General features: G+C 36.9%; 4 protein-coding genes across 5 annotated transcripts; 2 read left to right on the top strand and 2 right to left on the bottom strand.

Annotated features, from left to right (window-relative positions):
- Nucleotides 1–871: 871 nt before the first annotated feature.
- On the bottom strand, nucleotides 872–3375 carry LOC113702782 (F-box protein PP2-A13-like). Of its 2 annotated transcripts, none has more exons than XM_027223923.2 (3): nucleotides 2777–3375; nucleotides 2340–2455; nucleotides 872–1599 (listed from the first exon to the last, which is right to left on the bottom strand). In XM_027223923.2, the coding sequence occupies exons 1-3, from the start codon at nucleotides 3119–3121 to the stop codon at nucleotides 1170–1172; spliced, it is 891 nt and encodes a 296-aa protein (XP_027079724.2). In that variant the 5' UTR covers nucleotides 3122–3375; the 3' UTR covers nucleotides 872–1169. The 2 variants fall into 2 exon arrangements, with proteins under 2 accessions (XP_027079724.2, XP_027079723.2); XM_027223922.2 differs by having other exon boundaries at nucleotides 2340–2458; nucleotides 2777–3372.
- A 10308-nt stretch (nucleotides 3376–13683) lies between these two features.
- Nucleotides 13684–16107, top strand: LOC113703494 (probable (S)-N-methylcoclaurine 3'-hydroxylase isozyme 2). The gene is made up of 2 exons (XM_072060705.1): nucleotides 13684–14704; nucleotides 15237–16107. Exons 1-2 carry the CDS (start codon nucleotides 13796–13798, stop codon nucleotides 15840–15842), a joined length of 1515 nt encoding a protein of 504 aa, XP_071916806.1. The 5' UTR covers nucleotides 13684–13795; the 3' UTR covers nucleotides 15843–16107.
- Nucleotides 16108–17820: 1713 nt separating this feature from the next.
- On the top strand, nucleotides 17821–18629 carry LOC113705000 (corytuberine synthase-like). Its single transcript, XM_072061172.1, has 2 exons — nucleotides 17821–18180; nucleotides 18318–18629. The coding sequence occupies exons 1-2, from the start codon at nucleotides 17821–17823 to the stop codon at nucleotides 18627–18629; spliced, it is 672 nt and encodes a 223-aa protein (XP_071917273.1).
- A 1913-nt stretch (nucleotides 18630–20542) lies between these two features.
- Nucleotides 20543–23845, bottom strand: LOC113703055 (scarecrow-like protein 28). Its single transcript, XM_027224269.2, has one exon. It carries the CDS (start codon nucleotides 22908–22910, stop codon nucleotides 20856–20858), a length of 2055 nt encoding a protein of 684 aa, XP_027080070.1. The 5' UTR covers nucleotides 22911–23845; the 3' UTR covers nucleotides 20543–20855.
- Between the last annotated feature and the right edge of the window lie 2494 nt (nucleotides 23846–26339).

The following is a 26339-nucleotide window of genomic DNA, read 5'->3' on the forward strand; positions in this document are numbered from 1 at the left end:
CTGAAATATCAGCAGCAGCCTGCAAAGTAGAACTTGGATTATGATATGAGCAGTGTTCCGGCCTCCGCGGATGGTGAATGGCAGCAAGCGTCCGCTGTTCTACATGGTTTGATGCACATAGCATTGGTAATTCTCTGTACTTGCACTCTCTGCAAAAACAAAGGATCCTAAGAAGCGAATGTCTTCGATAATTCCTCTCTTGTGATTTGCTTTTTGGGTACAAAAGGAGCATTTTTGGTGATTTTGAGACATAAAGCAGAGTATATAAGCTGCCAGGGTAAATTAACAATCATTTGCTTGAAGATGAAATGCGATCTACCAGGACGAGGGGTCTTTTTTGTTTCTGCGATACCCATTGGAGCGAATATCTCGATGGTTCTTCCGTCATATATATATATACATGTATATGTATTTTTTTTTTCCCAAGCAAGATATTCATCTAAGTCTATGCCAGTCCAATGGAGACAAATGCTAGGATGACCTCCTTGACTCGTTACATGATACGTTGAGATAAAGGGATCTACCGACGCCAGAATCTAACATATGTTCACTGCTCTAGATCCCTTAGTTTACTCCACTGGAAGTTCATATGCACCGAAACAAGTAATGCTAGAAATTAGTGCCTGGATTCCAAGCGTCCGGCACTTCTGACACCACATTTTTAGGCTGAAAAAACTCCCAAATATAAAGTAACTTTCGGCTTAGCTTCGGGTGGAGTTGTTAGCACAAGTGACAGACGAACCATTTAAATCCACAGCTGTAAGAGATCCAAATCTCATTCATCCACAACATACGGGTAAATAATGCTCGAACGGGGGTGATGGTACTTTATTTAAATTACAGGAAATCTAACATCAGAAACTTGTTAAGCTCGGAAAATCAAATCCACTCATTTATCTCATCCACAATTTTGATCTCTTAGAAGACCAAGTCATATTTATTGGATAGACAGAAAGGACTCTGCTAAATAGACAGGCAAGCTCCTTCTCAGGCGCTTAAAGTGATTTACAAAGATAAACACAAAAATGCCAAGGTATTAATATGCACATTGCCTTGGCTACTTAGGACTCTATTGGCTGCCATATAGGCTGAATCTAGGACCACAATCTAAATTACCAAGAGGGTTACTGCATTTAAAAAAGGCTTAACCTCTCCTTGAACTCAGAGGGCTACTGCATTTGACAAAGCTTTAACCTCTCCTTGAATTCACTAGGATATACAAACACGGAGTCCACACAAAGACCACCTTTTGTGTGTGTGCAATCAATCTGTGTCATTGAAAACTCGACCTTCATTGATGTGCTAGGATCAACAACAGCAAAATCTCCCGCATGGTAGTAGATCCATCTTCCTGGTTCATTGATATAGCACTGTGTTGTGCCCTGCTGACCATCTGAAGTAGAAAGTTGGAACCTTACTGGCTTTATATCCCAACCATGAACATGCTCGGTGTTACAAACCCGACGACCAAATCGCTTCGAAGTACGTCCTAGTTGCAGCCGGAAAAAAAGGCTATAGGACCCTGCTGGAAAGGGAAACTCAACTTCTCCATCAACTTCAAGCCACCAGATTTGCTGGAGATATGCAACTGAACGGAATCTATAACAAACGGACGTGGTTAGGCTGTAACAATTGTGTAAGAAAGAACCATGAAGAAGTACATAGATCTCAAGAGCTACTAGACCCTTGTAAAAAAACAAAATTTGGAACTGTAGCCTCTGCAGCTAACTAAAGCATCTTTTTTCCTTGAAATGTTCTCATCATTCCTTTAGTAGATTATACAATAGCAAGATTTCCAATCATTATAAAGTGAAGTTTAGGTCCTGGTATAATGCTAAGAACCAACTAGCAAAATCGAGTATGTATACAAAGAAGGACATTTAGGAGCGCGCAGAAGTTTGTGTACTTCATTCAAATAAGACTTGTCAAACCATGTAGAGGAGAGAGGATAGGGTTGGGTGGTAAGATAGGGGGGAGAGGAACCGTAAGTAGAAGGTCCTTTCAATACCTCCCAGTTACCAAAAAAAAAGTATTGCCAAACCATGTAGACAGAATCAGACTTGAAGTCCAAGACAAGATTGCAGAGCATATGTACCCGAAAACCACATAAAACAATGAGAAATCACATGCTTCCAGAGCAACACTAAAGATGATAAAACTAGCACGGAAAGGGGGGAAAAAAGAAGCAAAGAACCTTTTACTGGGAGGATTTCAACCAAAAAATGCCGAGCAGATAGTTGAAGTTCGATCAGCTGATTTAAAAAGATGCATCAAGAAATTGTACAAACTTCAACTTCTGCTATAAGAACAACACACGAACAAAAACTCCAGATTCTCACCTTGATTCTTCGGTCTGCAAACGACTCCAGTATCTCCTATCACCAATGCCTGTTATGGCCAGCCCATTTGAAGAAATTGACAAACAAAACTTTCCACTACTTTTATCCAACCAGACCTTCTGCCAAAAAAATACATCAAGATCAATAACACAAGACAATATTTCATGTAATCTTGATTCCACAAATTATATCACAAAAAATCATCTCTTGGAATAATAACACACAAACAAGGGAAAACCCAATAAAGAACCAATTTGTTTTTATCATTTCTATTTTTATTTTTTATTACTAAAGATCAATACCAGCTCAAAATAAAAAGCCCAGAAAACCAACAAACAAATACATAGGCTTCATAACAAATTCTTGTACAACAATAGACATGGAACCCAAATTAATTTAAAATAAAAGAGAAGAAAGTTGCTTGAGAAAGATCGAACCTTGGTGCCACCATCGAAAGATTTGGGTCTACAGAGCCTTGAATAAATGTCCCTTTTACACAAATTCTTAGGAAAATCATCACAACCCTGTTTCCAACCATCATCTGCAACTCTATCAATAACAGAACCATAATTGAGAGGCAACTTTGATTCCCAAACAAAATCAGCAGAAGAAGCCCCCCTAAAAGCCCTGTTCAACATTGCAAGCTTACAGATCTCTGGAGGGTCTAAGTACAAAAGAACAGAGGCCACACAACTCTCAGGCAAGTCCCCTAAGCCTAGCTTTGATGCTGGAGCTGCAGGGGTGTTTGTGCTTGAAAATAACATGGAAAAAGCAGCGCCCATCAATCAAGAATTTAGCCCCCAGATTGAATTTTTCTTTTCTTTTCTTTTCTTTTTTTTGCTGATTTTCTCTGCTGGTATTTCAGCTAGATCAATTGATTTTAGGTCTGCGGAATTTTAAGGGATGCACAGGATATAAAGAAAGTGGAGACAGAAATTTGAAAGGGAAATGGGACGAAGGAAGACAAATTGTGTCAGACTGCCAGTTAGATATACATAGTGACGATGCAAGGGAATTGCATATGACTTATTCTACTTGATTTCTTTTATTCTTCTACTGTGTATATATATATATATATATATATATATATATATATTTTTTTTTTTTTTTTTCCCCCCCTTTTGTCGCGTTTTCCATTTCTTTTGTTTTTCTTCTTTTCTTCTGTCAGGAAAAAAGTTTGGTCCGGATGGCTAACCTGGTACAAGTGCCTTAAACATGTTTCCTGCAAAATCAAGGATTTAAATTCATGCTATTGAAGCATTTAATCTTTTTTGTTGATAAAGGAAAAATAGGAGGGAATTGAATTATCATCGGAGCGCGCAAGTCAAGAATTTAATTTCTTGATCTACATCTAAAAGAACTTAAGTGATGGCTAATTACTCTAGTAGTAGCTGATTTTTTGTTGATCATCACCGGGACAGACATCTATTTGCTTCCATTTCTCTGTCTTTATTTCTTTTCTCTACATTTTGTCATAACAATTAGGAGTTGTAGTTTTATTTATGAAGAGAGGAATATTATATTTGCTTGGGCACGTAGAATCCCAGAATAGCTTTTTCATGGTCTAATATTCTTGTCAGTGCATTTTGTCTTCATTTCGGTCTAGAATATTTTGTAATCTTCTAATGGGCAAGAGCGAATGTCTAGGACTAATTTAGTTCTAGAATTCCCAGAATAAATAAAAGTGCTTTGAGATGGGGCATAATATCTAGAATAGAATTAAGAACAATTTAGATCTATAATTCATAGAATAAATAAAAGTTCTTTGAAATTCATGTGCCTTGACATGACATGATTTATAGCAGCCTTTTAGTTGCCTGATTTTCAAGTGGGCAACCCAGAGTTTTCATGTACACTGCTCTGCCTAAATTGACGATTCATGAACCTCTAAATTTCTTTAAAAAAAAAAATGAATCGGGTTGGAGTGGGATTAGTCGGACCCGTAAGGATTGACCCGGACATCCATTCCGTAAAAAAAAAAAAAATGAACCTCTAAATTTCTATATGTTTCCTAGTAGTAGTATTATTATTAGGCTGGCATTTGGACATGTCTCACGTAAAAATGGAATCGAGAGAACAAAAGGATATGTTTTCCTACCAGATGCTGTTAAAATCTGTAGGACAGAAAATAAAGAAAAGATCAAAAGGGTTTGGTAATGGTGGCGCACATGGAAAAAGAAACTGGCAGCAGTTTTTAAAAGGAAAGTTGTTGTAAAATCTCAAATAATAATTAATGTTTAACTACCCGATAGTTAGTTCAATAATTTGCAGTTCAAAGCATTTCCTGCCGACAATTTTCACTAACTTCATCGGTGTAATTACGTTTCCATCCGTGTTGTACGGTACCCACTGAAAAATTGGATAAAATCCAAGATGTTTCCTTTTTTCCGTATTAGAGGATACGGGAATTTGTGGCTGTCATTATTGATTTCATGTTGGGCTAAACAAACAGTACTCAGATTTTAATTGCAGACTAGAATAATAATATGATTCTATATGCACCCAATGTTAGTTGCCATTCTAATCATAATCAATTCAGGTATCAATAATGAATCTTGTCACACTAAATTTGGTGAGTCCGAATTCGGCAGTCGTCGTGTTGTAGGCTTTTGAGTCATCTAAACGCTATTTCGTAAACACAATTTCTAATTCAACTTTTTATATTTTCATTTCACATATATCAAATCACAAAAAAATGTTACAGTAACTATTTCAAATAATACTCTATCCAAACTATTCATTGAAGTGTAAAATCATCGATTATGGTGACTAATATCTACGACAGAAAACGATGACAATTCACAGCCAGTAGTAGCTGGCTTAATGTTCCTTTTGATTTGTGTATTTGATCACAGATTGAGAAAATCATGACTATGTCATAAAAATATTATACAACCTCAAGATGGAAACTACCCTCCAGATGATCTAGGCAGAAAGCCGTTAATTTTGAGGGTATTTAACAAATTATGAAAGAAATTCTAAGCTAGGTTTCCAGTGATTTAAAAAAAAAAAAAAAAAAAAAAAACTACACAAACGAAACGTTATATTCCATTTCATATTATAACTTACATACAAGCCTACAGCTTCTATGAGGAAATACTACTAACTTTTTACCTAATTGTTGCTATACGATAATTAAGAATACAGAAGTCCATGAAGAAGATACTAGATCATATACCTGCCCAAGTAGCTAGTTTGAACTATGAAGAATGCTCCATTTAGAAACATTTGTCAAAAAGGGATGCTTAATATAATAGCCCTTTCAATCTCTCTCTCTCTCAATGATTTAATGAGTTAAAATCTCATTCTCAATGCGGATCCCAGGTTGTACGTATCTATCTATATATATATATCTATGTGTGTGTGTGAGATATAAAAAGAATTCCACTATAGATAGTACTAGGTAGGATCCTAGGTTGTATTATTGTATGGCCTGATCAGTCGTTTGGGATAACTGATAAAGCCATATTTAAAGTCTAAAGCAGTTCAAGGCATGGTGATGATCTAATGCCCAGCCACCCATCGTGTGCCTGAGTCAGCAGAATTTGTCAACCACATGAAGTGGGTGGATTTTGCTGTGTTCGACACGCGGAATCCATTTGGTGCCGTCTAGTTCCAGATGGATGATAAGGAGAAAGTGGTCAGCACAGCAGCAGTAGTATTACTATTATCCTTCTGATATTAATTAGTGGATGAAATAGTTAATATGATATCCAAACAAATTTTTTATTTGTAGGAATGTACTACTTAACATTCTCACGTTGCTGAGCACTACTTAATATAAGGTTATTTATTGATGATTACTAGTAGTAGTCTTTGATCATTCTTCTTCTTGGGAGTTTCCGTCAACTGAAACAGGTGGGCAGGAATGCCCTTAAGCTTTAATGGAATCTTGAAATTATTGCCTTTTTGCTTTGAGGGTTAAAGAGTCTGAGACGACATTCTAGATTGATGTAGAAAAAAAGAATTTTTTTTTTCTTTCTTTTTAGGTGTTTAGTTGGAGAGACAAAGCAGCGATTAGTAGTACCTTATATTAGTCATCAAGATGCTAAGTGCTTAGCACATGATGTCGATTTCTTTAGCTACTAATTATTAAGTAATTAATTGACCGACCGGTTGCCCTGCAATCCTTCCTGGACCGCGGAGAAAGAATCAGAAAAAGAAAAGAAAGCCATGCAATTTTCAGGCCAGTAGTCAATACATTTGATTACAGGCCCGCCAGCCAAATAAAACTTCGCCCGCCACAGGTGTGAATATGAAAGCACGAAGGGAGGGCACCGGGCACGGCAGCGGTCAATACGAACGAACGGTGGATAGCATAGCAGTACTTGTTGTTGATGTGCGTCTATTCATCTGACTTCTTGCAGGTTTCTCTTGTAAAGACACTTATTTGGAAAAATTAATTAAAATAATAGTAGTATAATTATATTGATTGAATTTGATCGGTTCAATTAATTCTTTGGATTATTTATTGAATCTTTGGGTTATCCATTGAATCGAGCCGAAGCCATGATTGATTCGTGATTCGATCGATCGGACCGATCCATTCAATTCATTTTCCAAAACATTGATTGAAAGACGAATCAAGCTATTTGAAACTCAAATTAAGTTTAGTTCAGTAAGAGTTTGTTCGTTAGTCAGTCAAATCAAATTTAAACAGTATACTGTATATGATGAGCTTTTAAGTTTTGACTCAAATTCAACTCGATATATTAACATATAAATGAAATTTATATGTAAAAAATTCAAACTACTTGAGCTTGACTCGAATTCAAGTTCGTTCGAATTCAGTTCAAGAAGTAAACAAGTCAAATTTAAACAAAATTTCAAACTCGTAAAAATAATCGAACAAACTTGACCACTAGATATTATCTCGGACATCCAAACTATCCTATTTATTTTGGGCTAGTAACTAAATATTCTTGCTCATGTCCTTGGTCTTCATCTGATAATTATATATATTACGTACCCAATCATATCATCTTAGTGGTAATCGCATTGGAAGTGATGACATGTATAAGATGTGTGGTCGTTCTTACACGGTTGAACTATGAAGATCATCCGTCAGAAAGGTATCAGAAATATCTTGCAAAATATGATGGTAACAATTAGCTACCAAGATGTCTATTACGTACCATCAAGCTGTCTATTATGTACCGTCTGGTGTTCTGCATGCTCGACAGCCTGGGATATATATAGACCTCGCAATATCACCTATCAACGAGGCATTCTCATTGGTGAACTCAAGACGAAACTTTTATAAGCCGTTAATTAGTTGCTATAAGATGTTGTACATTCATTCAATCCCCACGTACCTATCAAAGAGTACAAACTTGCTGAACCCACGTCAAAATCTTCAGCAGCCAACCTAGCTGTAATGAGCAGAAAACGTTGTACGATCAAAAAAGACGCTGCAATAGTCTGCTTTGGCAAAAGGGAATTCCTCTACTAAAGAGTATTTGGAAGATGAGATACTTATAAGCCCTTCGAGAAGACAGGTCATAATTTTTAGTGTATGTATTTATATTATAGATTAGTTATGATTTAAATGTATTAATCAGTGTCTGTTAAGCATTCGTTAAAAAAAAAAAACCCTTACAAAAATTCTAATAAAAGTTGAAAAAGCAAGTATTTGAAGAGTTAGGAAATTTAAATTTAGTCTAGTAAAACATATGTCCATGCAAAAACTTTGGCTGCTCTTTTCAAAAAAAAAAAAAAAAAAAAAGGCTGCTAATCCCTTGTTAAAGTTGCAACGTAATACAAGTTCAAGGATTCAACGGATGTGATTAATAGTTGTCCAATCAGGAAGGCAAATTTCCAAGTCTATGACAGACACTGCTGTCTCAGCAATCACCGTATGTATCTTTCTATTGGACGGACGTAGTTGTCTCACCATATATTATTATATATATCTTTGTACGCGAAAGGCATGTCTTCATTTCTATTCAAATTGGAAAAGATAATCAAGTGCAGGGTTGATTGTGAAATTAGCGGTAATTTAATAAATAAAAAAATAAAAGTTTTAGGAAGAAAACAAAGAAAAAATAAAACCCAGAGAAGTAACCTGATTTACCAATATACTTTTAGGGAACTAATATTTTGTGGGCTTGATTAGGACACCAAGTAAGAAGTGTGAGTGTGCCTAGTGATGTTTTAAGCAAGACTTAAATTGCTAACAAGTGAGATGAGTCGACTAGCAACGGGGCTTGATAGGCCCAAGTTTTTCTTTCGAAATCTCACAAGGGATGGGGCTTACTTTCTAATTAAAACCGGGTGAATACGAAAATCTTAGGAATTTCCAAGTTCCACCCTTTATATACAATTTTTCATTCAAAAATTTTTACACTTTTCGTTAACACATCTCACAATCACCTTTTTATCTCATCGGATATACCTATGACGATCTCCTAACATCGGATAAAAGGCACTTACTCAAATGGAACACTTTACTTTTCACAATGGAATATTCTTTTATCTCTTGACAACATCCAATACACCCGTGACCAACCGAGCTCGCACATAACCTATTCAAATGCAGAGTTGTTAAGTGTGATTGTGGACAGGAGATTCAGTATCCAGGGCAAGGTTTAGGGAATCCACCACAAGCTCCTAGCAATTTAGAAGTCCCTATATTAAAAAAAAAAAAGCACAATAGTAGAAACACAAGAAAAACACAATAGGAGAAAAACTGAATGAATCCGTTTCAAATGGTCAATAACCAGCCTACTAGCAACAACAAGGAGAAAAATAAAATTGTTCAGTTAGAAAAGATGCTGCAAAAGTGTGCTTTTGGAAAGGGAATTTATGTAATATAAATGATTGGAAAATGATATATTTATGAACCCTTTTAGCTTCTTCCAAGTACATAAATGACAGTAAAATTTATAAAGCGTGAGCAAGCAATTGAAAAATTTACCCAAACCCAAAATATTGAGGTTTCAACTTTCAACTTAGAGAACAAAGACTTCTTCAGAAGAAACGGTAGAGAATAATCTTTCTCATAGGTTTGCAGGAGAAAAGAATTACCGAAAATTTTAGCCACCGATGCATAAACTATAAAAAGCACCTTCTACAAGGAAAAGCTGGTTATTGTGACTAATGAAATTTGTCATAAAAAGTATGATACAAGTCACAAACAGATTTGTGATCTCCTTATGATTTGCAAATAAGGATCACTGACCGAATAATAAGAAGATCAATTGTGACTCACAAATAAATGCTATACTATTAATTGTAAATCAAGACTATAATTTTTTGTGACTTAAAACCTTACATACTATCACTAGTTTTATATCATAAAAAGAAAATTTTTTCCTAACTCGTAGCAATCTATTAAGTCACCAAAACTTAAATTTTTGTCACAGTGTATTATAGATGAATCCAGTCATGAGAAAGACAAGATATATCGGACAATTAAGGTTGTCCACACCTTGTACCAGTAAAGCTGTCAGCACAAGCGGTAAATGTCAGAAAACATTACTCCCTCCGTCCTATTAAAAAGTATCATACTTTTCTTTTCGATCCGTCCCAAAATTATGTCTCTTACTAAAAATGGATAAATAAATTTAGTTTCTTTCCAAGCATTGCCCTTTGTTCACATGGTCAGAAGAGGTTTTAATATTTATTGTGGGTCTCAAATGATACATCCCATCTTTACCAAGATTGTTAAAATAGCGGAGCGTCTTTTGCACGAAACTATGATAACTCTAGAGCTTGAAGCTACGTAAACTTCAAATGGTTATCAATAGATTACCAAAGCAATTAAGAGCCCACAATTGCATTCATTCTTTCATCGTAAACTGGTTACAAATAGGGATATGAAAGAAAACCAAGCAAAATTAAGTGACTGTTGATATAAAAAAAAAAAAACACGGTTTCCGAAGAGCGTCAAACTTATTGGGAAGGAAGTAGTAGTATGAACTATCAAGTGTCAACTCTGATGGAGATGCTTTGTTAAAGTAAGATATTGGAATCTATCACTGCATTGAAAACCATCAAACAAGTAGTTGTTAGCACAAATGGTAAGTGCCAAAAATATATCAGTAGTATTAACTCTAATGGAGATTCTTTGTTAAGATAAGCTACAAGAATCTATATACACTACATTAAGAACATCATATTAGCTAATGATTCACCACTCGAGTAATATTTATTATCTAAATGTTGTAATGGCTGCAGTGACAGTAAACAAATCTGACTCAAATAGTTTTCAGCACGGAAAATGATGTCCAACATTTACTGTTTTTTTTTTTTTTTTTTTTAAATTTCATTCGAGGTGAGTAATGAAATATTCTTGTCCCTGTCCTTGCTCTTTCATCTAACAATTAAAATGCATACTTGATCATATAATCTTAGTATTAATCACGTAGAAGAAATGAAATACTACAAGATTGTGGTCCATGCAAAATCAGAATTCGTGACAGATCGTTATCTTACAGGGTTGAACTTCGAAAATCATTCTTCGAGAAGGCATCAGAAAATATCTAATAGAAATATGGTGACAACTCACCAGTCACCGCGGGGAAGCAGCAACTCATTCTTGCAGATATAAACGTCGTAATATCAGCTATGAGAAATGCACTCTGATACGTAATCTCTGACAAAAACTTATAAGCTGTTAATCAGTCGATGTAAGATGTTGTACCTTTCAAGAGCACAAACTTCGTGAGCCCATATTGAGGTTGATATCATAACAATGACAAGAACTGGAAAGCGGGTTTGTATATGTAGACAAAAATATTTGGAAAATGAGATATTTATGAACCCTTTTAGCTTCTTCCATGGACAGGTTAAAAGTTAAGAAAGGGCAGGCAAGTTTTTGACGACCCTTTACCCAATTTAGTCTAATCAAATTGGAAAAATTAGTCGAGTGCAAAGTTAAATGTGTCAATTACAAGTGATTTTTGGTAAAGAGAAAAGGAAAAGATGGAAACAGAACGCAGATGATGAACAAAACATGCACGAGACAATTGCTTCAACATTGGACAATGCTCAAGTAGAGGGTCTTTAAGCTTCTTAATTAACATGCAGGTTAACCCCTGAGCTAATATAGATATGCTTTTATGGGTATTGATTCTTGATATTGGATGGAGTCAAACAAGGATTTTGGTTAATGTTACGTTACAGTTGAGTCTTGGTGAGTATTGAGTGTTTATTGATGGCTTAAGCACGATGACTTGAATTGGGTGACATGTAAGATAAAATGGGCCTACTGGCAAACTGGGGTTGCAAGTCCCAAGTTTTTCCCAAACAAAGTTCACATGGGATGGGTTGGACTTTATAATAAAAACATGGGCCAACTTCGAAATCTTTTTGTTCATTTCAGTTTCGTCATCCATTTAGTTGCAAACAATCGGGGGAGGGGGAGGGGGAGGGGGCTCTGGCAAGGGGCAGGGAAGGGGAGGAGGAGGGAGAATGAAGGAGGGGAGTGGAGGAAGAGGGAGGAGGCAGGAGGAGGGTGGTGGTAGGTGGTGATGGGTGGTTTTTTTTTTTTTTAAATTAAAAAATTTTAAAATTTTTAAAAACACCCTAATAAACGACTACAGTAAAATTTTTTCATATACAATAATATAGTACAATTTTTAAAATATATCTCAAAAACACCTAATCCAATAAGGGTGGATGGCTGCGTGCATCTGATCTACGAGAGGAGTCTTTAGGGGCATCGTGGCATAACCGTCGAGGTGAAGTCGGGGCCTAAAAGATCAAATGGAACAGTACATAGACAAGTAAATCTCTTATGAATTACAAGGTACTCCCTTAATTCTTAATAATTAAGGTATTCAGCATTCAAAGGGAAGTAGACTACTCAAGAATTTTACGCCTCTTCATTTATTGAATCAGATATTGAATAAAGAATTAAGAAAATCGAAATAAACGAAAAATGTAATCCATGAAGAAATCTTGCTTGGTCTTTACTAGGAACTTGAGTAAGGAGTAGATCTTTTTATTGGGGGGTTTTCTAGAACGAACCCCTTTCTTTATTTTCTTTATTTGGTGGTGGAGTGGGAGGAATTTTTCTTCCCCCGTTATAAATGGGGCGAGGGACATGGGAGGATGCTCTCGCCCCATCTCTAGTACCAATATAAAGTTCACAAGAATAAATATCTATATATAATTTTCTACATATGTACACACACATTATAACTACATATCAATAATGTATCCATATATCATATAGTTTGTATGATAAAATGATTATTTGATTATTTTTAGTTTACTTGGAACTTTTTACATATCGTAAGTTATTTACCAAAAAATAAAAATAAATATGATGGTTGTGAGTTTAGATTTGCTATATACATTATAGGTTCACATCAATAATATATGCATATCTATTATAATTTGAAAACTTAAAAATCATAATATTTAGATAAAATGATGATTTAGTTATTTTTAGTTGATTTCAATTTTGTTTTACATATTGTAAGTTATTTAAACAAATATAACGATTATAAGTTTAGATTTGCTATTCAAAGTAGAGAAATGAATTCAAAAAGATCAAAGTGATTTTTATGATTAATTATTTTTATTAAGTTTTGCCTAAATAATTCATAGCCACTTAATTAATTAATTAAAAATATTCTATTTTTTATTATTAAATACGTCTGAATATATTAAAGTGATAAGAGTTTTCTGACTATATTAAAATCTAAATCCATTAAATTTAACTGCGGGATAAAATTATCAAACAGCTCACCCTCTTGCATCAACTTACTAACATCATGAAATGCCAGAGCTGCCTAGTGTGATTCTGAGCAGGAGACTAGTACTTAGTGGAGATTCCACCGCCAGGAGGATTCTGCCACAAGCTCTTGGTAATTCATAAGACGATAACATATATATATGAGAATGAAAGGCCAACTACAAGAACCACAACGGCAGAGGCCAGAATACTATATCGAATGCACGATGATGACGAAGGGCCAAACAACCAACTACTTTAAACCTTCACTAACCTAACACGACTACTATTTCCATTGGTGTCAAATAAGAGGCTCAGATCAGGCGCGGCAAAGAATAGTACTCTTTCTCATTGGTTTGATTGCAGAAGAAAGGAAATAGTACCTAAAGTCAAAGCCACCGATATTTAAAGCACCTGCTGCTGGGTACGAAGGCATTTTGAAATCAAAATTCAGAATTAACTATCGAAAGAATCGTAACCAAGACAGGATGAACCGAACAAGCAACGTAAATGTCAAAACATATCATTGTCAAGTCCAGTGGAGATGCTTAATTTGCTATGATAGAATAAACTAGCATTGCATTGAAAACCATCAGATTAATTAATGATTTAGAAACCGAATAATCTAACATGCGTGTAGGTGAAGGTGTAGGTTACATTATCTAAATAACGCCAGGGCTCCAAAGACTAAAGAAATGCCATTTTTTAGTCCGTCAGCACTGCTCCATACTTCATCCCGTGCACAAATTTAAGGAACATTTAATTTCTTTTGATGGAAGCCATGGCTCAGTTTCCAGACATAGAAGCAAACTATCTATTGCTTCCAATCTTCCTCTTACCATTACTCTATCTCATCTTCAAGCAATGGAAATATCCTTTTGCAACAAAGTCTCCGCCAATTCCACCAGGGCCAACTCCATGGCCTGTCTTGGGCAATATCCCTCATATGGGAAGATTACCTCATGTCACACTCTGCAATTTTGCTCAAACTTATGGTCCACTGATATGTCTCAAGTTAGGCACTCAATACACGGTCGTGGGATCATCCCCTGCAGCTGCGATTGAAATCCTGAAAACTCATGATCGGAGTCTGTCCGCGCGATATGTTCCCAAGGTAGTTCCTGCTAGACAGGAAGAACTCAACCGTTCATCGATCGGATGGACTGAAGTATGCAATGATGGATGGAAGTACTTGAGGACACTGTGCAGAACCGAGCTTTTCTCAGTTAGAGCATTGGATAATCAATCATGCTTAAGAGAGAAAAAGATCTCGGACATGGTCGAGCATTTAAGGGCTAAGAAGGAAGGTCAAGTTGTGGATATCGGAGAGCTAGTATTTGCGACGATCTTCAACATGTTGAGCAATGTAATGGTGTCAAGAGATCTTATCGGCTTGGAAGAAGAAAGTGCTGGTGAGGGGATGAAAAGTCTAGTGAGAACAGTCATGGAGGTGGCCACTGCCCCAAATGTATCAGATTTTTATCCACTATTGTGCAAGCTTGATCTTCAGGGTCTCCGGAAGAAGTCAACTAATCTGGGAATCAAGATTCGTGCTGCTTGGGAACCTATCATTGAAGAGAGGAGGCGACAGGGTGCCCCTTTGACTTTGAGCCAAGAAGACTTTCTGGACACCTTGCTTCAGAATAATTTTACAAATGAACGAATTCACCAATTACTCATGGTCCTCTCTCTCTCTCTCTCTCTCTCTCTCTCTAATGCAAATGCACACTCACTCTATCACTAGATCAAGAATCCACAAAATTTCTTCATGTTCTTCAAGCATGGCCTACTTGGCTACCTTGATTCATATATCTCTCCGGGTTTGCCTAATCCAGCTATCATATCTCTCTAGATTGGTTAATTATCGAATCCTTGCTCTTTCATACTATCATCTTAGGACTAACACGGACATAGATATTAGCTAAAGCTTATATATGGGATTAAACTTTATATTCAGTAATGATGCAGTAGTTTTTATTTACTTGAATAGGTCTTAAGATATATGAAATTTGTCCCTGGAGTTTTGTCTGCATAATATGATGAATAAATTTAGAGTTGAATCTGCAACTAGAGCTGTCTTTTAAAAAGATCACGCAACACTTCAAGCTGTTGAGCTGTTGGTGTGTAAATAATGAATTTCTCATTGTTTACAACAGCCAGAGATTCCCATTCAATTGCAAATGCAGTAATACATTATAATTTTGGTGTACTAGGAATTGTTCACTGCTGGGACAGACACTAGTACTTCAACAATTGAATGGGCAATGGCAGAACTAGTGAAGAATCCAGAGTCTATGATGAAAGTGCGTGAAGAGCTTGGAAGAGAAATCAATCAAGATTTGCCAAAAGAGTCTCATCTAATGCAACTACCATATCTGCAGGCCTGCATTAAGGAGACCTTCAGGCTGCACCCTCCTGCCCCTTTGCTACTTCCACACCGTGCCCCTGAAGCATGTCAAGTCATGAATTACACTATTCCTAAAAATGCTCAAGTTTTAGTGAATGTTTGGGCCATTGGACGAGACCCTGGAATTTGGGATGAACCATTGAAGTTTAAACCTGAGAGATTTCTGAGTTGTAGTTTGGATTATAAAGGGAATGATTTTGAGCTCTTACCGTTTGGGAGTGGAAGAAGAATCTGCCCTGGCCTGCCCATGGCTGCTAGGCATGTTCCTTTGGTTCTTGCGTCGCTGATCCACTGCTTTGATTGGTCACTTCCCGAAGGAAAAGATCCTCAGCAATTAGATATGAATGAAAAGTTTGGTGTGACATTGGAGAAGGAACAACCATTGCTTCTCATCCCTAAAGCAAGATCATGATCAATCAAGATTCTGCATCATCTCTTTTTGCTTCCTGAATTGAAGAAAATCTCTTCATGCATTGTGGCTCTTGTTGTTTCGTTCGTAATTGTTTCTCTTCGTGCTTTATTATGTCAACCTGCATTGGAATAGATCGTATTCTGCAAAAATTATGTCAAGTTACTGAGATCAAGAAACTTTTAGTTTGTAATAATTTCCTCGACAAAACTTTGATGATATTTAAACTGCAACGTGCATGGGGCGGCGCATGAGCCTGCCAACAGAATGGATGAGAAACCTGTTTTGAAATGCTTAAAAATGTGAAATCTGAAACCAAGAACACAAAAGAAATAGTACGTCATTTTGTCAATTTATCTTATATCCATCTCAATCAGAAAAGGCAAAAGATTTTTTTTTTTTTTTTCCAAATAGAGTAGTAGTCCATAAAGCAAATGAATGGCAAGAATTATGTCAAAAAAGGTAACGGTGCATAAAGAAAATGAACGGCAAGAAACAGAGTAACATTCCATAAACAAAACGAATGACAAGAAATTTTTTTTTTTTTTTTAAAAAGAAGAACGACAAGAATTTTGTCCAAACGATATTGAATAAATTGGGCTCATTTAGGCCTAGAATGGAAGGAAAAAAAAAAAGAGAACAGACTTTTCTCTTGATTACGAATCTTAAGTTGAAAAGACAAAAAATGGAAGAAACGAATAGTTTAAAGAGCTTAACATTCTAGATGAAGAGATTTATTGAGAAACAGTGAACTATACACTTTTTGGTCGAGATTCTGACTTTGCTTGAGAAAAACATTAGAGAATTAATGGGTGTTTTGGAGTTGATACTGATAAGTTTTTTTGGAGAACTTTTCCATATAATTCCTTAAAATACGTTTTCGTTCCCATTTTGTCAATTTATGCATAGAATCATGAATTTGTTTATCATATTTTAAGTTGAAAATACAGGCGGCATAGAACAGTTATCTCTCGTTGATTTGCAAAAGAGGTTTACTAGTGCATGGAGAGGTAAGATTGCGACTCCATTTCACTATCCACTTTTTGATGCTTGCAACATTGTCCACAAATGCAATGGTATCTTCTCAATTGCATATTTCTACTAAAAACGTAAAAAATTGAACTTTTTCATTATGCAAGAACTTGCTTGTCCATATCGATCCACCTTAGCCTTTTTCAAGACAAGAAAATCTTTGAATTGGAGGAGCGCAACCGAGTTCCAAAACTCAAAAGCCCTGCAAGGGATACATTGTATGGCATTTTCATTATGTCTGGCATTTGTAAATTTGCATCAACTGCCAAGTGGAGTCCAATCATTCAGGATATGACTGCTTAGCAATTACCTCTGCAGTGCATATTATGCCGTAAGCTGGTAGGCGTCATTTAGTGGCAGCTAAGAGAGTAGCAGGTCCGCCAGCTGCAGAATATATACACCAGACTTGGTGAATCTATTTTACAAACACTATAGCAAAAAGTCTTCAGTTGATGCAAGTCATGGCTCAGCTTTTTGCAACAGGAGGTAATTATCTCTTGTTCCCAGTCTTCCTCTTACTTGTACTCTTTTTCATCTTTAAGCAACTGAAACATTCTTTGGCATCAAAGACCTTGCCAATTCCACCAGGGCCAACACCATGGCCAATCTTAGGCAACATTCTTCACATGGGAATATTATCTCATGTCGCTCGATCAAACTTTGCTCAGCCATATGGTCCTATAATATCACTTAGACTAGGAACTCAGCATGTGATAGTTGGATCATCACCCTCAGCTGCAACAGAAATTCTTAAGACTCGTGATCGGATTTTATCAGCAAGATATGTTCCTCAGGTGGTGCATCTGCTACAGCAGAACTCAATTGTTCATCAATTGGATGGGCAGAAGAATGCAATGACGGATGGAAGTACTTGCGTACCCTGTGCCAATCTGAGCTCTTTTCAGGTAAAGCACTAGATTCACAAGGCTGCTTGAGAGAAAAGAAGATTATGGACTTTTTGAGGGCCAAGGAAGGTCGGCTGGTGAGCCAAGGCGAGGTGAACATTGTAACAATTTTTAACATGTTGCACAATATATTGTTGTCAAGAGATCTTGCTGGTTTGGAAGAAGAGGGCATAGAGAGTGGTATCAAATCTCTTGTAACAACAGCCATGGAAGTGTCTGCTGCTCAAAATGTATCAGATTTCTATCCATTTTTAGGCAAACTAGATCTTCAAGGTCTTCACAAAAAGACGTTAAAGTTTCTCATCAAAATTCGATGCACGCACCCCGGGAGCCCCTTATCGAAGAGAAAAGAAGTAGAGATACATCAAAGCAGCAAGATTTCTAGCACCACCTACTCAAGAACGGTTTCACCAAGGACCGAATCCACCAATTGTTTCTGATTTGCACCAGTAAGACATCCATACAAGTCCTACACAATGTCATATGTCGACAGAGTCCTAGTCTATAGTCTATACTGATACTAGCTTATCAGGGAATGTAGGAATTGTTTCAGGCGGTCACAGACACCAGTACCTCTACAATTCAATGGAAAATGGCTGAGCTTGTAAAAAATCCAGAAAAGATGAAGCAAGTTCATGAAGAGCTCCAAAGAGAAATCAAGCATAATTTTCTGAGAGAATCACATCCAATGCAGCAGCTACCTTATCTTGAGGCCTGTGTTAAAGAAGCTCTGCATTTGCATCCTCCTGCACCATTGCTACTTCCTCACCATGCTCATCAAACATGCCAATTAACGCATCGTACAATACCTAAAAATGCTCAAGTATCAATTAATGTATGGGCTATTGGATGAGACCCTTCATTATGGGATGAACCAGAATTCAAACCAGAAAGATTTCGAAGTTCTGCTTTGGACTATTAAGGGAATGATTTTGAATTCTCTTAATGCCTCCTTAAGCAAATAATCTGACAATGCTGAGCCACTGCTTGACTACTTCTATTGATAGTTCAGTTTTTAAGGTAGAAAGGAGTCATTTCATGACATTATTTTTTCTTCCCTTGCTATTTTTCATCCTTAAAAATTCAAATCTTAATCTGCATCAAAACATCAAAGCTCCCACCATGACTGACTCCAATACCTAATTGGGTTATCCTCTTCATCTGGGGAATGCCTAATGTCCTTCCATCAAAATTTACTTGAAAGCATGGTCCTCACACGTTACCCAATCTAGGAACTCAGTACATGATTGTGGCATCATCATCTCCATTGGCAAATCTGGCAATGGAAATCATGCGGTATCATGATGGGGTTTTGTCAGCATGATTTTTTCCTCATTTATTTCCACTTACTGAGGCTGAACGTAACTGTTCAACTATGGGATTGAAGCCTATTTGAAGGAAGAATGTGTTGCTGGATGGAAGAACTTGCATACCTTTGCAGAAATAAGCTTTTCTCAAGTAAAGCGCCAAGACCAATTAAGAGCTGGTCTATATTGAATAGTTGGTCTTCACGACTTTCCCAAAATCAGGGTCTGCTGAGAGATCCTATCAAATGCGGATGCTATTTCTTCAGGCTGGGGTTAAAGAAACATTAAAGTTGAACCATTTCTGATTCCTTCTCGAGTTCCTGAAACATTCCAGGCGATGGATTACACGATTCCCTAAAATGCTCAAGTATTTGTGAATGTTTAGGCTATCAGATGAGAGTATGAGACCCTTCAGTATGGGATAGCCAATAGAATTCAGAAAACTGAGATTTCTTAGTTTTTCTTTTTTGACTTCCTACCCTTGGCCTTTGGGACTGCAAAGAGAATCTGCCATAGACAACTCATGGCTGCAGCAGCACATATTTTCTTGCTCCTGGCAGCATTGGTTCAATTCTTTGATTGGCCTCTTCCTCAATTGATCCGAGGCAACTGAACATGAATGGTAAGTTTTGATGCAACATTGCAGAAGGAACAATTACTAATCGTCATCCCTAAAGCAAGATAATGAGCAGCAGAGACCTGGACTCTCTCTCTCTCTCTCTCTGCGTTTCAGTTCAGTTGTTGATAAATATAACGAATTGCCTTTTTTGTCTTCCTCCATCCATGTATCTATATCTATGTAACTATGAGCGTTTGATTGATTTGGCAAAGTTTATGTTCTTTTTTAGCAGAAAGACAAAATTTTCAGTGTTTACGGACGCTTGTCACCAAGCATCTTTCATACCTAAAATTTTAATTTTAGAATAGAATCTCCAAAAACTTCAAATTAGATTTGATGTTAATGTTTCAGCTAAGTTGAATGCTGCAGCTTCCTTTTATGGCTGGGACCTTGTTTCTGATTATATCTAAAGGATATATTTGTCAGCGAGCATTTTAGTGTTCTGCCCTGGATGATAGAAATGTTGGCTCAGTACAAACTTAGACTAGCAATTGCATCGGTTTTGATTGTCAATGCGCATGTATAACTATGACTTGGACTCCAACCTGTGAGAATCAGCAGTTTCAAAGAACTCTGTCTCAAATATCATTTCATGCAATTGATAAGCGACTGTTTGTCTTTTGATTTAAACATTGGCAACATAAGTTTCTGGCTTCATTACTGCTTTGCACAATTGTATAACTTGTTCTTTACTTTAAAGAAGTAAAAACAATCACTCATAACAATATAGTCCTGTAAGACTCTTGAATAAGATACCAAGAAAATCACTTTATTTCAGACAAGTGTAAGGATCAACTACTGCATTGCCAAAGAATATATGCTCCTGGCAATTTGAAAAAAAAAAAAAAAGAAAACGACTCAAATTACAGTATTGAGAAAGAATTCCAGATTACATAAAGAATCAAAGAATCAACAGCAATGTAATAGCAAGACTATATGGTGAATTCTAGAAATCTGCCTAGTAACTGCAAAGCTGTAGGACCTGTATCATAAAAATGGTTCTTGCCTAGCAGAAGGCGTATCTCTTGACTCTCATCTGCAATAAAGAATGAAAGAATAATGACAAACTCCTCTACCTACAAAGAATTGGCTATCCTGTCCTGTATGTGACAAATGACAGTTATGTTGAGTATGAAGAATAATCAGCAAGATATCAATCAACTCTCTGAGAAAACGATGATGAGCTGCCTGCAACGTCAATTGACCACCATGCTGAGATTGTGTAAAGAGGCTGATCTAACCAACTCAATGTAAGTGCTGCTCCATCCTCACCCTGCTTTTCCACCTTATAATTCTCAGAACCATACATCTTCAACAGCATTCGACTCTGCAGTAATTCCCTCTCCCCAGTGTTTAATGATCGAAAACCACCCTGCTCCATCATCTTCTGCCACTTCACAAAACCTTGATGCCTTTCAAACCTTTCTTGTCCTTCGCATGCAATGATGTTCCTGATTTCACGGGCGAACATTTCCTCAATCTTCATCCTAATTGGACTATCTGCTGCAATGTTTTCTTCAAGAGAGTCAAAAATGGCAGAATAATACTTCAACGAATTGGTGAGCCTTGTTTCAAAGCCAGGACCATTGTGCTCAGCTTCTTGCTCTCCCATAAGAACAACTGTGGGGTTTGTGCTACGAATTAGCCCCAAAAAATCCCTCAGAACGCCACCTGTACTATCATAAAGCATCTTGTGTAACTGAAAGATGCAGTTGACGGCCACACTTTCTTTCTCCTTAACATGAAGCATCCAGAGCCTCACATCTTCTAACCTATCAACCACTGGATGAAACTCGAAAGGCAGATTTAATGCCTCAGCAAATCCAGCTAGCCTATCTCCCGTTTCAATCAACTCCTGTTTGGATTCACCTATACCAGTAATCCTTATATGGCTGGGAGGATTTGTCCTAGAAGCCAAACTCTGAAACAGACTAGGCCATTGAAGCCCTTGCTTGATGTCAAAATCTATTATGTGAACCCTGTCCTTTCCTTCAAAAGCTCTCAACAGGATCTCATTTGATGTAAAATGTATAAACCTTGGAATTGGACTGACCTGATTCAAAAGCCTCAACGAAGTACCACAATCATCATCAACACGATCAAGATCCCGAGGTGGTGAAATATGAAATATATGAGGCCAAAACCTAGCAACTCGCAGAGATAAGGCCTCGGTGAAGTAAGCAGTGAGGCGACTTATAGGAGATCCCCTTGGAGAAGCGAGCTCCCCTAATCTGGCTATAAAATGGTTAATGGCCAGAATGTTCTTCGAGGCAATTGCATCAGCACAAGCTACTAGTAAGCTGACAAGCTCAAAACCATCATGTTCCCTGTGGTTGTCATCGTCATTTTGGCCTGCTACAACCTCAGCAATCTCACTTGTATTAGGCCGTTTAGAGCCATTGCCAATCTCATGCTCTGTGGGATTCTCGTTTAGCCTCAGAACCAAACCTTGACTCTCCGATGAAGTACTTGATGCAGAAGCCTCTTTTGCTGGACCCTGACCAGTCTCCACATTCTTGTCACCTAAGTCTGTAATTTGAGTGACAACAGATTCCACCCAAGGATTGTTTGATAAAGGCAAAGGCGGTGATATGACGTCGCTGGGCACAAAACACACACGGTCCTCATCTCCAGAATATGAAAGAGAGAGAGGAATTTGTGGTGAACTAAGCCCTGCAATCAATGGAACCGATCGAGGCACATCAAAAGGCGGTTGTTGCAACCAAAAACTCCCACTTCCCAATTGGCCTAAAGTCAGCTTCTTTTCTTCCTCTGGAAAATCTTGGGACTTCCCATTTCCCCTTTTCCTCTTAGCTCTAATCATACAGGACTCATCATCATCACCAGCAAAAGGACCTTGCTCTGCATACCTCTTCAAGCTCTTGTTTTTCTCCCAAAACTCATTTCTGTTCTCTTTCCTACTACCCTCAATATATGCTCCAGTCTGTGCAGTCGTAGCCGAAGGAGGTAACCTGATGTTCTGCTTAAGGGAACAGCTACTGGTCTTGGCTTCAATAGGCTTATCAACAGAAAGGCCTACAGGCCTGATGGTTTGGTTCCTCGGTGTATCTTTTCGTGTGAAACTACATGGCAAATCCAATCTTTGTGTGCTCATTGAAGGGAAATGACAGGCTTGGAACTGTGCAGGTGCTTCACTCCTCAATCTATGCCTAGGTGACAACAATGTGGAAGAGCACCCAGCCAACATTCTTCAGACCCTTCCTCCAATGTTCCTTGATTTCTTCTTTTTTTTCTTCCTAAACTCCACTCACCCTCCACCCTTGACTTCACTATGTTTCTCTCTATTCCTCTCAAAAGTTTTAAATTTAAAAGGATGAAGTTTACAAACACCTTTGGATAAAATTCTTTTTCAATTGGTATAAACTTTGTTCAAGTAATATTTCTTTTTGAAGAGAAATCAAGAGAAACAGAATAATGCGTCTCTACACAATGTGAGTGTGTGAAGTTTCAAGAAATCAAAAACAAACAAAAACAGGAATCCGATGCCAAAACAAAATAACAACAGAATCAGTGAAAATCTCTACAATAAATGTTTGTGTGTCCTATATGATGAATAAACATGTATGACAGTATATGTGCAACAAAGAATAAAATCAGCAAACTCGAAAAATTCAACGGAAAGAATCAAAGAATTAAAAGACAAATAATCAATCAATATACCTAACAAATGACCATCGGATTCCACAAAATCTAAAACAAACTCATTGGAAAGAAATGTACTTTTTATGCTGATCGATACTCAACCCACCAATGCAAATGCAAACACCTCCTAGCACATACAAGCAGCTGAAAAAATCACAAACTGGGAAGCACAGATCGTCTTTTAACACATTCAAATACTCCATGCTAGCTGAAACTGATGTAAACCCAGAAGAAAACAAAAACCCAGAAAACCCCTCCTCCAGAATCCCTCATACATGCAAGAAAACAAGTAAAATGATCATCATATTATTCAATAAAACTGTCACTTCTCAGAACCCCACAACCCAAAAAGCCATAAACTAAAACAGGGCCGAGTTTTTATATATATGGAGACAATCCTCACCCCTGGCTATTTCTTTACCATCAGTAGTCACTAGCCAGATGATTTTACCTAAGCATCGGGATAAAAAAAAATGATGGCTTGTTGAAAAGCGTTCGTCGGAGAAAAAGTTTTGAGAATTGTATTTTGTGGCCGTTGGATGAAAATCGAACGGTGTAGATTGGTTTAAAAAAAAATATGACCGTTGTAAGCTTGTCGGTAAAATATGACCGTTGGAGGGAGTTGGAATAGTTGTACGGAACCGTGGGTGTGCGTGTTTTTGTTAGATTTGATCACGTCCCATGCACGTGCGTGTCTGCTGATATCCGTTCAACTCGACCGTTAGTTCACATCATCATCATATTGCCTTTTTTTTTTCCCTTTCCTTTGTGAAATTTCCAAGAGACAAGAACCCATCCTTTTTCTTCTTGTCTCTTAAACCAAAAAGAGAAAATTTGAAAAGCATTTCTAATGGTAATTTTGATATGTCAAAGTTTCATATATCTTGATTATGAAATGAAAACAAATTTTGACATGAAAATTTACTTCTAATTTGAATCTTATTGTTGTTATTTTGTCTTAGTTTTTTTAAGAAATTTATCTGAAATATAATTGATAAGACAAAACTTGTCATGACTGTTATTATTTTGCCTGATTTTTCACAAAAATCTATTTGAAATACAATTCACAAGACGTAACTTGTTGCGATTATGCTAAACATTCATTGCATGGTTGCATTATTAGGAATTGGGACATGTATAGTTGGCTATTGATGCAATTTGGTACAACTATTATATTTCTTTTAGGAGTTTTTGATGTACACAAGAGTTTGTTTGGATAGGAGTTTATTTGGATGATTTATTTGAGATAATTACTGTAGCATTTTTTGTGATGTGATGTATGTGAGATAAAAAGGTGATTGGGAAGATAAAAAGGTGATTGAAATTTGTGGAGTAAATTATTTTATCTGAAATCAAGTTAGTCCAAACAAACCCACTAGTGTTGTATTTATCTATTAAGTTAATATATAAAAAAAAAGTTATAAAAGAGTGGAAAAGGAGTAAGAAGGGGCGAGAATATTACGTACGTGTAAAATTCGTTACTATAGTTATAATGCAATATAAAGTGAAATCATATTAATCTATGAGAAAGTAGTATGGGACACTTCTTCTTTTTTTTTCTTTTCTTGTTAATAAGCACGAGATGTAATTAATTAAATAATTTGACCCAAGATCAATTTGGAAATTTTTTTTTTAAAAAAAGCAAGCATATTTTCGATTCTTGGGTGCTGAATGCTGATTAAGCTACCGGGGGCGCACGTGGATCATATAATGAGTGCCAAGTCATCAAAAAAAAGTGTTTCCAGTCAAAGTGAAAAGGCAGCAGCCAATGACAGTAAAGTCTGTGTCCAATCTGGTGTCCAGTACCCATCAAAGTACAACATTCCAAGCTTAGTGGGCAGTACACCACATAATAAGCAACAGGACAGCAATCGGGGACCTTCTGGGATGCGCCCCAGTAATTTCCGCAGCAACACGCATTCATTGGCTTCGTCATGAAAAGACAGAATGAGGATGTCCCTTTTTACTTTTATCGTTTTTTGTTGATTGTCCAGTGCGAAGGTAGCTGCTTGGTAGGCATAATATATGCTCTGTCCTGTGAACTGTTTCAGGGCAGAGAAACGCAAACATCTTTCTCGTTTCTCATCCATCTTTCTGCACCAAAGTTGTGTTGTCATTTAAAGTTTTCTTTTGACTAATCAGTCGGCCATATGAATATGTTTTTTTGAGTATATGTATGAAGATTGGACACAGGGACCTATATAACTTTTTCTATAGGACTATTTTGATTAGGCCCGTATAACTCGCTGCAGATTGGTCATATTTTTCCTACAGAAAACTCTATGAACACTTGGCGTATTATCTATGTCAGCAACTTTAACAAATCCAGGTGAATTGAAGAAGAATTTTGCATTTCATGTATGTTATGGTAAAGATTGAGTTTGCTACGTAGGTAAGCATGAGAATGATGAAAAATTACTGACGCAGAGTTTGCAATAGGCAGGTAACTCCTACCCCGGCAAGTTAGAGTTAGAGAACATCGTTGTCAAAGATTTTGCGAGCAGGAATCCACTCCCCCGCCCTCTTTTTTAACCCACTCTTTCCGTTAAAGTCCATACGAAGACGACGAAGGAATGAAGCCGAGTAATGGTACTAAGATGCAGCAATCTTTACCCACTCGGTTACACCAACCTTCCAACTCCGGTTGCCAGAAACTTCTTCTTCCTATAATGGAGAATAACCACCTCAAAAGGGAAAAAGGAGAACTGTTTTTTAGGGGAACTTTGACCCTTTAATGAAAACTCTTAACACGCTTTTCCTTCAAATATATATAATTATAAAAAGGGTCACTTTTTTATACAGCCTTAAAAAGAAACAAGTCTACGGAGTATTATCAGAGTCCGATGCCCCGCAAATTCATCGCAGGTGCTAGAATGGTCATTGTTTAACTGCTACGAAATAACCAGACAAACCCCCCGTATTACTTTTACCAACATGCTGCAAAAAATATCTACAACAAAATCAACAACGGGTT

Source organism: Coffea arabica, chromosome 8e (assembly GCF_036785885.1).
Source record: "Coffea arabica cultivar ET-39 chromosome 8e, Coffea Arabica ET-39 HiFi, whole genome shotgun sequence".
Classification (NCBI taxonomy): domain Eukaryota; kingdom Viridiplantae; phylum Streptophyta; class Magnoliopsida; order Gentianales; family Rubiaceae; genus Coffea; species Coffea arabica.

What these genes read in the sequence shown, in the direction of transcription:
- LOC113703494 (XM_072060705.1), top strand. Translation starts at nt 13,796, where the DNA reads ATGGAAGCCATGGCTCAGTTTCCAGACATAGAAGCAAACTATCTATTG. An exon ending in GAATTCACCAATTACTCATG is followed by an intron (nt 14,705 to 15,236) that starts GTCCTCTCTCTC and finishes TTGGTGTACTAG; the next exon opens with GAATTGTTCACTGCTGGGAC.
- LOC113705000 (XM_072061172.1), top strand. Translation starts at nt 17,821, where the DNA reads ATGGACTTTTTGAGGGCCAAGGAAGGTCGGCTGGTGAGCCAAGGCGAG. An exon ending in GCACCACCTACTCAAGAACG is followed by an intron (nt 18,181 to 18,317) that starts GTTTCACCAAGG and finishes CAGGGAATGTAG; the next exon opens with GAATTGTTTCAGGCGGTCAC.
- LOC113703055 (XM_027224269.2), bottom strand. Translation starts at nt 22,910, where the DNA reads ATGTTGGCTGGGTGCTCTTCCACATTGTTGTCACCTAGGCATAGATTG.
- LOC113702782 (XM_027223922.2), bottom strand. Translation starts at nt 3,121, where the DNA reads ATGGGCGCTGCTTTTTCCATGTTATTTTCAAGCACAAACACCCCTGCA. An exon ending in CTTTCGATGGTGGCACCAAG is followed by an intron (nt 2,459 to 2,776) that starts GTTCGATCTTTC and finishes TTTTTTTGGCAG; the next exon opens with AAGGTCTGGTTGGATAAAAG. An exon ending in TTGCAGACCGAAGAATCAAG is followed by an intron (nt 1,600 to 2,339) that starts GTGAGAATCTGG and finishes CGTTTGTTATAG; the next exon opens with ATTCCGTTCAGTTGCATATC.